General features: G+C 43.9%; 1 protein-coding gene across 6 annotated transcripts in view; it reads left to right on the top strand.

The window, feature by feature from the left end:
- MFN1 (mitofusin 1) overlaps nt 1-12,311 on the top strand; it is a 52,887-nt gene extending 40,576 nt beyond the window's left edge. For all 6 annotated transcript variants that reach the window (XM_039488130.1, XM_039488132.1, XM_039488136.1 and 3 more), the window contains 6 exons: nt 3,155-3,257; nt 4,513-4,742; nt 5,804-5,959; nt 7,121-7,317; nt 9,878-10,012; nt 11,941-12,311. In XM_039488130.1, coding sequence (XP_039344064.1) covers nt 3,155-3,257; nt 4,513-4,742; nt 5,804-5,959; nt 7,121-7,317; nt 9,878-10,012; nt 11,941-12,010 — 891 coding nt within the window. In that variant the 3' untranslated portion in view covers nt 12,011-12,311. The remainder of the gene's footprint in view (nt 1-3,154; nt 3,258-4,512; nt 4,743-5,803; nt 5,960-7,120; nt 7,318-9,877; nt 10,013-11,940) is intronic.
- The last annotated feature ends 474 nt before the right edge of the window (nt 12,312-12,785 follow it).

Raw genomic sequence — 12,785 nt, 5'->3', positions numbered from 1 at the left:
TGGCTGCCATTAGGGGCTGCTGGACCCAGCAGAGCCCAGCTCTTCAGCTTGCAAATTTTGCATTGTGCAGTCGTGCAGAATTCCCTGAGGAGTGTAATGTTAGTACATGAATTATTAAAAGTAACGTAGTAAAAGCTATGAACTAGGAGCAGGTGTCTGGGCTGTGGGGGGCACCCCCCAGAGCCCAGCCATGGGGAGGTAGGGAGTACAGGTGTCTGGGCTGGGATGGTGCCCTGTGGCTGGGCTCTGGGAGGATAGGGAGCGTTGTTGTCTGGTGTGGGGGGTGGGAGCGTAAGGGTGTGTATGTCTGTGCTAGGAGTGTGTGTGTGTCCCAGCTGGGCTCTGGGGACTAGGGGGTGCAAGTGTCTGGGCCAGGTGTCCCATGGCTGGGCTCTGGGAGCGGGGGGTGTCTGAGATGGGAGCAGCAGAGCTTTCCCCCAGTATGTGCCCAGTTGGCACATGTGACACACCCAGATTGAGGTACCCCACAAAAGCATAACAGAGAAACAGGAAGTGGGTTGTCACAAAGATTTCTTTAACTCTCTGCTCCAGGGGGAGACTTTTTTTGTTGTCTGTATTGTTACAGACATACTTGCTGATAGGTATTTTTAAATAAATTACCAAAATAATTGAAACTGGTGTGATTATATTATTGTTTTGACAAATAAAAGATACAGAATTTTACAGAATTTTTAATTTTTTGGTGCAGAATTCCCCCAAGAGTAACTATATATTGCATTGTGTAGGTAGTGTTCTTTCTTAGCAGATTTATTATCCAATGTATCTGTGTATTTCTGTTGTTAAATTAGATTGCAGTAACTAAACATGATGGGGAGAAAGTTGCAAAAGATTTTTGAATTGTTTTCATTTTAGAGTTCGTTGAGGGGTAGAGGGAATTCAAGGTTTTTAATTAAAAATGATATCGAATGGTCACTAAAATTTTTAGTTTGATTTATATTTACTGGGTTTTTGTAGATTAAACATTTTGCTAACCACTTTGAGAATACTTTTGATATAAATTTCAATTTAAAAAAGTCAAAAATTCACTTGACAAAATATTTCGGAGTCAATAATTCATGGAAATGTTCACTTTCCAAAAAAGCCATTTTTGGTTGATTGAATTTCTACCAACTTTAACAGTAACTTTTAAAAGGAGCAAACATTCCAAGATCATCTCGTGAGCCTGGTACTCGTAGGCCCTGATCATGGTCCCATTAAAGTGTATGTCAAAATTTCCATTGACTTTACTGGTGCGGAATCAGTCTCCTATTGAGCAAGTAATCTACAGTTCTAGGATTGAATGAGTATTCTACCTACCATCACCGCTCCCAAAGCATTAATGCTTTGACTTCCACCAATATTATTGAGATTGGTTTCTCTTTGTTCAGGCCGGTGAGGTGGTTGCCATCAGACCAAGACAATTCTGACTTTCCAAAGTAATATAGTGGCATTATGCCAGGAGTGGGCAAACGTTTTGGCCCGAGGGCCACATTTGGGTATGGAAATTGTATGGCGGGCCACGAATGCTCATGGAATTTAACAATTCAGAGATATTCAAATAAACGTTATTTAATAAAGATACATTTTAGTGGAAATAAACATAAAACCTTACTTACAATTATAAATATACCATCATAACAATGTATTACAATAATTAAACCAAACTTACCCCCTTTCCACACCCTCTTTGATTTAATGTGAACAGTGCAGCTGGTCACCCTTAACAATGGAAAATTAACACTACTAAAACATCAGAGTCACCTAAGCCAACAAGTAGCAGGCATGTTGACTTGCACGTTCCAGGCTCTGATGGTTGTGAAGCTGGAGTAACATGTCTGCCCTCACACCCGTCACGCAGGTCCTGAACATGCTGGAGTGCCGGGCGGAGCAGAGCAACCCCACAACCCTGCTCCCTGGCAGGAGCACGGCAATGGAGCTTGAGGGCTGATGGGCCAAATGAGGCCCGTGGGCTGTAGTTTGCCCACTCCTGCATTATTCTTTCTGAAACAGTTGTACTGAAAACTGAGACCTATTTTTCAGCTACCTTTTTAATGATTGCAACGTTACAGATATCAGCCCTTTTAAAAATTCTAGTTACCGTATATACTCAATCATACACCGGTTCGTTTATAAGCCACCCCCACCCCCCGAAGATGGATGAGTAAAAATGGAAAAATTTTTATGAACCATTCATAACCCAACCCTAGAATTCAAGGGTCAGCAAACTTTGGCTCCTGGGCCATCAGGATAAGCCGCTGGGGGGCTGAGACAGTTTGTTTACCTCGAGCGTCCACAGGCACGGAGGTAAACCTAGGTAAACAAAGTCTCCCAGCCTGCCAGCGGCTTACCCTGATGGGCCAGGACAGCAACTGGTGGGGAAATTTTGGGGGGGGGAGAAGCTGCAGCACAGGGGAGTAACCCCTTCCCACATGACTCCACCCCTAGCCTGGGACCCCCACTCTCTCTCTATCCCATCCCTTCCCACCTTACCTGGGGCGGCCCAGGTGAAGATGTCTCTGGCACGGCCGGAGCTGCGGCATGGCCGGGTGGCACGGCCGGAGCTGCGGCATGGCCGGGTGGCACGGCCGGAGCTGCGGCATGGCCGGGTGGCACGGCCGGAGCTGCGGCATGGCCGGGTGGCACGGCCGGAGCTGCGGCATGGCCGGGTGGCACGGCCGGAGCTGCGGCATGGCCGGGTGGCACGGCCGCAGCCTGCCAGCCCCAGAGCTGCAGCTGCTTCGGAGGCTGGTGGGAGAGAAGTGTGGCCAGAAATGGAGATGCTCTGGCCCCGCCTCTTCCCTTCTGGATTTGCTGGCTGTGCTGCCTCTCCTTGCTCCCTCTGTTGTGGGGCAGGGGCTGTGTCCCACCTCTCCCTCTCTATACCCGTTCATAAGCCAGCCCCCTTCTCTGGTGCGTTCCTTTTTTACTAAAAAAAAAATTGGCTTATGAACGAGTATATATGGTAGTTTACCATGAGAATTTATAATTTGAGTGCATGATCGTTCTCCAAGTTGTTCTCCTCCCCACCATGGATAACAATATATGTTCAAAGATTATAGGGATTTCTTGCATTCAGCATATTTCAAAATTTTGTTCTAACATAGCTGGCTTGTTAATATTAACTTATGTACATGCTTTCTTCATGAAACATTAGGAGCTCAACAAGCACATAGAAGATGGTTTGGGAAAGAACCTGGCTGACCGTTGCTCCGCTGAAGTCAATCAGTCAATGCATCAGTCACAGCAAGAAATGATTGGTAATATTTCTAGAGAGTAATGTTACTTTCACACAAATATGAGTCTGACCATGGGCAGACTCCAGCTCAACCCCAAAAGGACATTGTCTGCTTAGAGTTGTTATTTGTATTGGGGCAGTATCAAGAAGTCGCAATCATAGATCACAGGCTCATATGCTAAGCACTGTACACATGAATAATGGAGAAACAGTTCCTCTCCTAACAACATTTAATCCAAGTAAATTCCTACTTTTACTTGTTCCTGTCTACACAATTACGTATTATGATTGGGATTTACTGAGTTATAATCTTAAAACGCTTTACAGATCCAAAGTGCCATGAAATTGTTACTTCCCATAGGGCTTGTGGGGATTGGGTAGGAGTAATTGTTATCCCAATTTGGAGAAGCTATGAAACAGAGATTAAGTGATTTATTTGCCTGAGGTGATACACTGAGTTAGCGGTAGAACTGAGATTAGAACACCAGACTTCCCCACTGACGCTAGACCTGCTACCTTTCTTCACTTTCTGTGTCTTTTTAACCTCAGTATGGCTATCTTAGGGAAGGGAACTGAATAAAATAACTTGAATTAACAGTGGCAATGTTAAAATGTAGGCCATACCTGATTGTCTGATATTTCTTCAGTGTAAGCCTTACCCTAGTTCACTCAGTGCCAAGTAGGATTCTATCCTGAAGCTCACGTTTTGGTGCGGTCGCCTGTTTCTGTACTCCCTTTTGTTAAATGCCTGTCCAACCACCCAGTCTGAACTAATTCCTGCTAATGAAATAGTCAGGTCTTGAGGAAATATATGGAGCCGTTAGTGACCTATTCCTGAGATCTTGAGAAGTCACCTCTTCTTTATTTCTACCCAAGGCTATAGGGATTGGCCAAGTTGTCCTTTGCCCGTCCTGGGTTTCAGGACGCTAGCTAGAGATCTTTCTGATTGGTTCAGATAATCTCTGACCATTTTTTCCCTTTTTGTCACCACTGCCTTTATGGATGGCTTTTTCTTCTTCCATTTTGTTTCTCTGGAATGATCAATAGTTGATCCTAATGGGACAAACAATGTTTAAACTGTGCAGTACAAGGGCTGAGCACTCTCTTAATTATAATGGAAATTGCTAAGTAGACAAAATGGTAGGATAGGCCTCAGTTAATACTGTTGCTTAGGTGTTTGCTTTTTTAATTTCAGAATTAGTGCATCATATGACCGTCCCAAGATGGAGTACAGTTTTGCATAATAATTACATTTTGCTAATCCATTTTGTTTTTAGAAAACCTGACGCCATTATTACCTTCTGGTGTACAGAATCAGCTTCAGTTGCTAATTCCATGCAGGAAGTTTGACCTCAGTTACGATTTGAACTGTCACAGTCTGTGTTCAGATTTTCAAGAGGATATCACGTTCCGCTTTTCCCTGGGGTGGACCACCCTTGTAAACCGCTTCCTAGGCCCAAAGAATGCTCATAGAGTGCTACTCGGGCTGGCAGATCCACCCTCACAGGTGAGTGCTTCCCAAGTCTTTCAGGATGGATTGGGTTGATATCTGATGTTTTCTATACATTATTTACATGTGTGTTAACAACTTGGTATGTTGTCTGCTCACCATGTTCCCTTTGTCTGAAACTTGTTTTGGTGAGGGTTGTTATTACTGGGTTATATTCAGGGGTGAAATGGAGCCAGAACATCTTTCTAGTACTTCCTGCAGCTACTGTGTGTTCTTGGGGACTCTGATTTTTGTTTTACCTCTGAATCTAACTTTGTGGTCACCTCTTTATTTACAGGTTTTGTATAGTTAAAGTGGAGCAAAGCCAGTCCTACTTCTCTCAACCTTATGGACTGTCTGGCTAGTTGGGGCAATGGAGTTTTTAAATGTCAACACTAACAAGTGGAAAGAAACTATGGTTTCCTGCTGTTGTGATAAATGTAGCGGTAGCTGCTAGGGCTCCAGATGTTATCCCTCCCTGCTCCCCCTTATAAAGCTTGAGAGGCTGTTCAGATCTGGGATTTTGGTTCAGCCCATCATGAGGTCAGCATGAAATTTGGATCTAGGGTCCACTTAGGACTTTGCCTTAGCCTCAAAGTAAAAAAAAATTCATGGGTGGATGGGTCCATTTGTAGGGGAGTGAAGGGTTGAAAGAACTGCCAGGTGGGCATAGGGCTGCTGGAATAGTGGAGAGTGGATAGGAATTGATGAGGCAGAGGGAGAATCAAACAGAATTAACTACAGTCCATTCTAGAAGCTTTAATTGTATTTCAGGAATTTGGGGCAGCTCTTTGCTTCTTGACCCACCCCGGTCTGGGTTGATGAGGAGCTCTTCAGGAAAGGCCCATCGCTTGTTAAGTTACTAATCAGTTCGCTGAACAACTAACACTCCATTACTGCTGTTCAGGGTTAAACAAATGAAGAGCATTTTTGAATCTCCGACGATCTTATCCACTTAAAAAAAAAAATTCAGTTTTTAACCCTGCTTATGGGAAAGCAAAATAAAGAATAAAACCAAGCAGTTTGTTCTAGAGTTCCGTAATGCTTATCACTCAGTTTGCCTTATTCTGCTCTTCTAGATCCCTCGTCCTTTAGCTTCCACCCCCTCTGCCACCTGTCTTCCTGCCGTAACTCCAGAGAACATATCACAGGAGGAACTTATGGTTTCTTTGGTAACGAGTTTAGCTTCATTAACATCGCGGACATCTATGAGCATCATCATCGTTGGAGGAGTGGCAAGTAGCATTAGCAATCACCTCTATAAATGGAAAGCATGGCAGAGACTATTCCAAATGTACTCTTTTTACTGTTTGGGATGCCATCACGGCTGCATAGAATTGATGCTGGCTTGTTAGAATCAGTCTAATTAGCAATGGGCCTAGTCCTCAGATGGCATGAATTAGCATAGCTCCATTCAACTCATGACTTAAGTAGAACTATGTCTCATTAAGTTAGTCTTACTAAACAGATACTAAACAATAGGTGCACTTTCCTTTCATGCGCTTGATAAGCCCCTTGCAATCACAGGTGAAATCTAAAAATTAGTATTTAGCATAGTAAAGAATTGTTCGCTAATCACTTTAGCCAGGGTTTCTTTGTAAATGGCTACAGAATAGTTAATTTAAAAGACTTAAACTGAGTGATCAGTTTATTAAATTTCTTTGGTCTCCATTGTGGGTTTTTTTAAATTACTCATCATAGGCAAAGGCTCCAGGAATCAGTCATGCTGTACTCTAACCTATATGACTGTACACCATGGTTCCAGTCCTGCAACCCTTACTTACGTGAGTAAAGGATGCAAGATCTGTGGCGGCAGAGCCACTTTGCAAACTAGATGGGGTATCTAGGATAAATAGTTTTTGTCTAATGCAGCAAAATCTTTACATCTTCATGGCTAAATAGCACTGCAGTAAAGGGTATAAGATGCATTAAATACTCGTAGTAAGTATGTAATAAGAAAACTGGCTGAGTAGGGTCATGTTGGAGCCTATATTTATTCCGTACAAATGTGCTCAGTTTCTAAATTATAAAATGATTTGATTTTTTTGTCAGGCTGAATTTGGAATTGCTGAGAGTTTTGCTTTCTGCCTCTTACTTTATCACTAGCAATAAAGATTCTGTAATCTGAATCTAGCTAATAGTTCTGCAGCTGATGCACAAAGCAGAAGAGGCTCTAGCTCCTTATGTAGCTGTGTTGCTCTGCAGTGCTACCTGGACAAAAAACATGTTTTGTTAATCCAGTCGGACAGAAAGGTACAAAGAGAGCAAAAACCTTAAACAGGAGGTTGACACTTTTCTGTCCTCTTCTAATTATGACCATACTCTGACAAAGTACATTCCATAGAGCTACTGTCACATAACTCAGCTCAGGTCATGAAAAGATGCTTCTTTTTCAGGTTTGGAGAACTGTAGGCTGGAAACTCATCTGTCTTTCCCTAAGCATGTATGGAGTATTGTATCTCTATGAGAGACTAACCTGGACAACTAAAGCAAAAGAGAGAGCCTTTAAACAGCAGTTTGTAAACTATGCTACTGAAAAATTGCAGTTGATTGTCAGTTTTACTAGTGCAAATTGCAGCCATCAGGTGCAACAGTGAGTATTAAACTTACCATTGTAGTCACTAATGCAGGAAATACATTTCAGTGGATAATCTATGTGCATGTATTTATCAATGACAGTTGCAATAGAGAATTGAAAAGATGCCTAAGTAAGAAGATTTAAAGGTCAACTTGAAATGTATTCAATTTCAAAAAATGAGCTAAAGTTGGGTCGATTACTGTTGTAGCAAAGAATCCCCCTTTCATATTTTTTATGCTTTTACAGTCCTGTTTTGCACTTCACTGTTAGTGTAAAGACATCACACAGCCACGGTTACCTTTCTTACTGAACTGGGGAGAGAGAAAATGACTATACACAAAGTGGAGGGAAAAATATTCTTTCAGTTATAGTAGCCTTAGGTGGTGGTTGAACAAGGGGGGAGGGGAACTTCTGAGTAGTGTGGCTTTTAAGTTGATTGAGCCCCTTTTAACAAAATGCTTTTTTTAATGAAGGAATTTTATGGCTATTGTTTCACAGAAAAAGCATCACTTTTCTGGAGCTGTAGTTTTGTTAACCTTGGTTTGCGCATTCTTACACTCTTTACTCGACTTTAAACTAGTCCAGTTCACGTTTAAGAGCAGTCGCCAGCAAGCTTCCTTAGTGCCTAAGCACTTACATTATGCAATTTTCGTTAGTTCTTAGCAGCAAAAAATATTCATGCTGTTGCCGAGAGATGAAAATAATGCCCTTCTTTTCCCATCATTCAGAGACTTTTTGACTTGTACTATAAAAAGCACTTATTGAAAAAGGATGGTGGGACAGATTCATGCCTAGGGTAATTCCATTTAAATCAGGCTGAAGTCGATTAAGTTATGCCAGGGATGAACTTGGCCCATAACATTTAAGCCTTTTGTCTGGCGTTTAAGATGCCCTTTTAAATGGTCTGTTTTCTTTTGGATAAACGGGGGATTTACACAAAAACAAAAGAGACCACTCATATAGGTATTACAGCATAATTGTTTGAAATCGTACAGTTAGTTTGTGCCTGATGATAACTTTGCTTACCCTGGCAAAACAGCAGAATGTGAAATTCTTACCCCTAACTTGTATCCATCTGAGGATCTAGAATGATTCTCAATCTCTATAGGCAGTTTCTTTGCCAAGCAGCTTACGATATAAATATGAAAGTGTGGCTCTGTTCTAATGGGCATCCATAGTCACATCCTTTTCACTAACACTGAATCACTTAAGACTCAGGATGATGGCTTGGCTTTTAGAACCTTAACCAGTTTCACTATATTCAGTGTTCTGAAAGGACTGCTTCCCTCACTCCTCAAGTGACCATACATCTCCGTTCTACTGGGACAGTCCTGGAGGTTTTGTAAGATGTCCTGGTGTCCCAGGAACATCTTCTGAGCCAGTTTGAATTGTCCTGGTTTTTCATTTAATCTATCAAAGTGTTTGTTCGGTATTGTTGTTCCAAGCAGAACTGGCTCTGTATTTACCAGGAACAGTCATGGTACGTCCAGACTACCCGCTGGATCGGCGGGTAGCGATCAATCTATTGGGGATTGATATATCGTGTCTCGTCTAGACGTGATATATCGATCCCCGAAGACACTTCCGTCGACTCCGGAACTCCACCAGGGCGAGTGACGGTAGCGGAGTCGATGGGGGAGCTGCGGCCGTCGATCCCGCGCCGCGAAGATGGGAGGGAAGTCGAAATAAGATACGTCAACTTCAGCTACGCTATTCCCGTAGCTGAAGTTGCGTATCTTACATAGACACCCCACCCCTCCATCCCCGTGTAGACCAGGCCTCAGTTAGTGGAAGTAGCGTTCAGTGTGGTGAACACGGTTTGAAGTGATGAGAAAAGTCAAATAAATGTAATCACTGGGATATCCGATATAGAGCCCCCTTCTTTCTGCCCTCCTGCGCCCACCCCCAGCGCTGATTTGACCTAGGTGCCCAACTCCAGGAGAGGCTTCATAGCTGAGAATCCCAAGCATAGATACGCACCTCCCTTCAGCCTGTCAGGCATCCAAATTCCCTCATGAATCTAGGCCTAAACCCGAACCCAGTCCACTGCATTTCATTCTTACCTAATTTAGGTGGCTCCCTACTCAGCAACTTGATTCTGAGAATCCCTTTCTTAGGCATCTAACTCTTCTCATGCATTGTTTGGGAAGCCTGGGCACCTAACTTGGAGCCGAGAATTCTACTAAGCAGCAGGACACCTAGGAGTCAGGCTTCGCAACACCTACATCCCTTTGTGAATCTACCCCCAAGTTAATAGCAAAAATCCACTACTCTGAGAACAGTCTCCAGCTTTGGAGTCGGAAGCTGGCAGTAGCAACATCAGCATGTATTTAAAACTAGGTCTATTTTGTATTATTTTTTCATGACCCTAAAAATGCCACCACCACCGTGTCCCTGTTCTATTGATTTTTCAAGAGAGAGTCCCTTTGCTCATTCTTCCTCGTGCTGTCTTTCTTTATGCAATTGTGTATAGCAGTTGGTGGCTGTTCTTATTGCATTGTTCTACTCATGGACTCTGAAGTGTAGTGTAACACAACGTTTGGTAAACTGTGATTACAAACTTGTTTTCCTTTAGAGAAATGGCCACTACATTTGCTAGACTGTGTCAGCAAGTCGACGTTACTCAGAAAAACCTGGAAGAAGAAATTGCTAGGCTGTCCAAAGAAATAGATCAGTTAGAGAAAATACAGAGTAACTCAAAGCATCTAAGGTAATGATCCTTTTGTATTGACTCAGCCAGTTGCTTGAGAGAGAAATCTTGAACTAGGCAGCTGGAGAGAAACTGAAATCCTGGCTCCACTGAAGTCGATGGGAGTTTTGCCATTGACTTCAGTGGGACCAAGATTTCACCCCCATGTCTGTAGTCATGGCGGTACTATATCATAAAATAAATGTGTGTGTTTGCTGCTGCTTTCAGCTGTTAATGATCATTCTGACATGTGCCTGGAAACTGTGGTGCAGAGTGAAGCATGGTAATATATATATCTTGTCTCGTACACAGTGGCACTGAAACACTTTTAATAGTGGGGTGCTGAAAGCCAGCCCCCCTTACGCCTGTCTGCCCCCAAGCTGGAGCCAGGAGCAGGGCCGTGTCTCTGGGGCGGCCCAGACAGGGGTAAGGGGGCCGAGGCTGGGGCCACAGCTGGGAGCTGGGGTGGGGGCGCAGATCCCTCCGTATCCCTAGTTCCTGCACCTATGCTTGTACACCGGTAGTAGCGGTTGTGTTCTTTTAAAGTTATGTTAGCCAGTTGTGTTTTCTCTGGGGGATGTGGGGAATGTCTAAAAAAAATCACCCATCCTCATGTTGATCTTCTCCCTCTGTGCCTGGTTCCTTTTCTCTGCCCAGTAAAATGGATTTCTCAAGAATACTTTATCAAGCTCCAACAATACATGTCAGTTCCCTGCCTGAGCAGCGTTTTTTCCCTTGGAGATGGGGCAGAAGTTCCTAAGCAGGTCTTTGGTACAAAGCTCTCTCCATAGGAATACTTTTAGCTGGGAGTAGGGTAAATTCAGCTCCTGTATTTCATCCCACCTCTTCTCGCTCATCCAAGCAGGACCCCTTTCTCTTTTGGAGATGCCTTTCCAGTGCTAGTGGACCCCAACCCCTTCCAGCAGGCTGACAGCGCACCTGTTGTCTCCTCACCTAGCGGCCAATGGGGCAACACTCGGCTTTGTGTCTGTTTTCTCTCCACCCTGGGCTTGCCATTGTGTGCTGCACACTGCCCTCAGGCTGAGTCCCTTGCTCTGCTAGGGCCATTTTCTAAAAATGTCAGTTAAAAGGGGTTTATCTCAACCAGCATTAGCTACAGGAGCCCTCGTGTAAACAATTGAGATGGGTTTTTAACCCTTTGTTGTGTAACCCTACATGGGCTTCTCTAATTGAATGGCACTGAAAGCATTGCCAGCAGTCCATCTATCCCAGGGCTCCCAGCGGTGCCAGCAGAGCTGCTGGAGGGCGGTAGCAATGGTGAAACATTTGCTAATGTAGACAGGAACTGGGAGAGGCAGAGCTACAAGGAACGGTGGGTTTTTTCTTGTTCCCAGCAACAAGAAATCCACGGTCCCTTCTAGCACAGTGATTCCTCAGGCCTTTGTGATATGCTTAGGAACAAGCCCCTCGCTAAGGTGTTACGTGCTCAGATTAGCCAGCAGCCTGAGGTTTAAGGATATGTCTGCACCGCAAAAAAACCACAACACTGCAGCAAGTCTCAGAGCCTGAGTCATCTGATGCAGGGTCATGGGGCTCATGCTAGAGTCTGACCTCTGAGACTCCTCCCCCCCTCACTGGGCTCCAGCCTGAGGGGAAACGACACTGCTACCCCTAGTGCGAGCTCAAGTCAGTTGATCTGGGCTTTGAGATCTGTGTTTGCCTGTGGTTTGGTTTGGTTTGGTTTTGCTTGCATTGTAGATGGACTCTGAATCTCAGACCCTGACTGGGCAGAGCACAGGAGCACTTGTTACAGTGCTCTTCTGCATCAGGTGGTCTAAGTAAGATTTCTCGTGTCCTGCATTTCATTGCTAAAATGTAAAGAGGCTGAAGACTCTTGTGAGAGTTTGGATGCATGCAAATAAGCCTGGGGTATTGGGTGTTTTGGTGCTACCTGTGGATCAATCACTTTTCTCTTGTTTGTTTTACAGAAACAAAGCCCTTCACCTTGAAAATGAGCTGGATGTTTTTACAAAGCATTTTCTTCAGCAGAATAAATAGACCAATCTCTTCATTGCTGGCTTCCTTGGGTAACTGCCTGTAGGACAAAAATATAGAATGAGACATTGCTCCCCTGTGGAGTCACATGAAATGATTTATATTTTTAAAATTACCTTGATTATACTTGTCAGATACTGTAACATCCAGTTCACATTTTTGCAATGAACTGTATCTAAAAGCTGTGGTAAGGAGAAATTTTGCAAGAGCAAAATGATAATTTATATTTACTGACAAATACTGAATTTATTCTTCTGGAGACTTAAAATAAAAAAATAAACCCTGTATTTTGTTTTAGTATTCACCAGTGGCAAATCCCTCCTTCCTGGGATCTGGGAGTTATGTAGGGAGAGAATCCATTATTTCTTCTCTCCCTCACATCAGTATTAATGTCTCCCAGTTCTCTAGAAATAGCTGGTGGTGCTAGATGCTGCTTTTTCATATTTGTTTTATGAATGAAAATATTAGGTGAACAGCTCTAGCAGCCTAAAAGTGCTTAGATTATTTGAATTCAGGTAAAATCAATTGGGCTGGGCTGTTACCCTACTTCTGTTTGTTTAGAGAGCAGGGGTTTGCAACCTATGGCACGCTGCGGCCGCTGCTGGACCCGCTCAGCCTGCTGCCAAACCTGCTCTTCTCTGCTCCCCACCTACTGCTCTCTCGGGTGGGGGCAGGGGGCAGAAGCAAGCTTGGTCCTGCCGGCTGCTGCTGTATGGCAAGCTTTGCCGGCAGCCAAGCTTCCACTTGCCCCACCTCTTCCCCCAGCGTGCTGCATCGT

The sequence above is a fragment of the Mauremys reevesii genome, linkage group 9 (assembly GCF_016161935.1).
Source record: "Mauremys reevesii isolate NIE-2019 linkage group 9, ASM1616193v1, whole genome shotgun sequence".
NCBI lineage: Eukaryota > Metazoa > Chordata > Testudines > Geoemydidae > Mauremys > Mauremys reevesii.
Note: the sequence above shows the minus strand (reverse complement) of the source record. Positions and strands in the feature narration are given on the sequence as shown.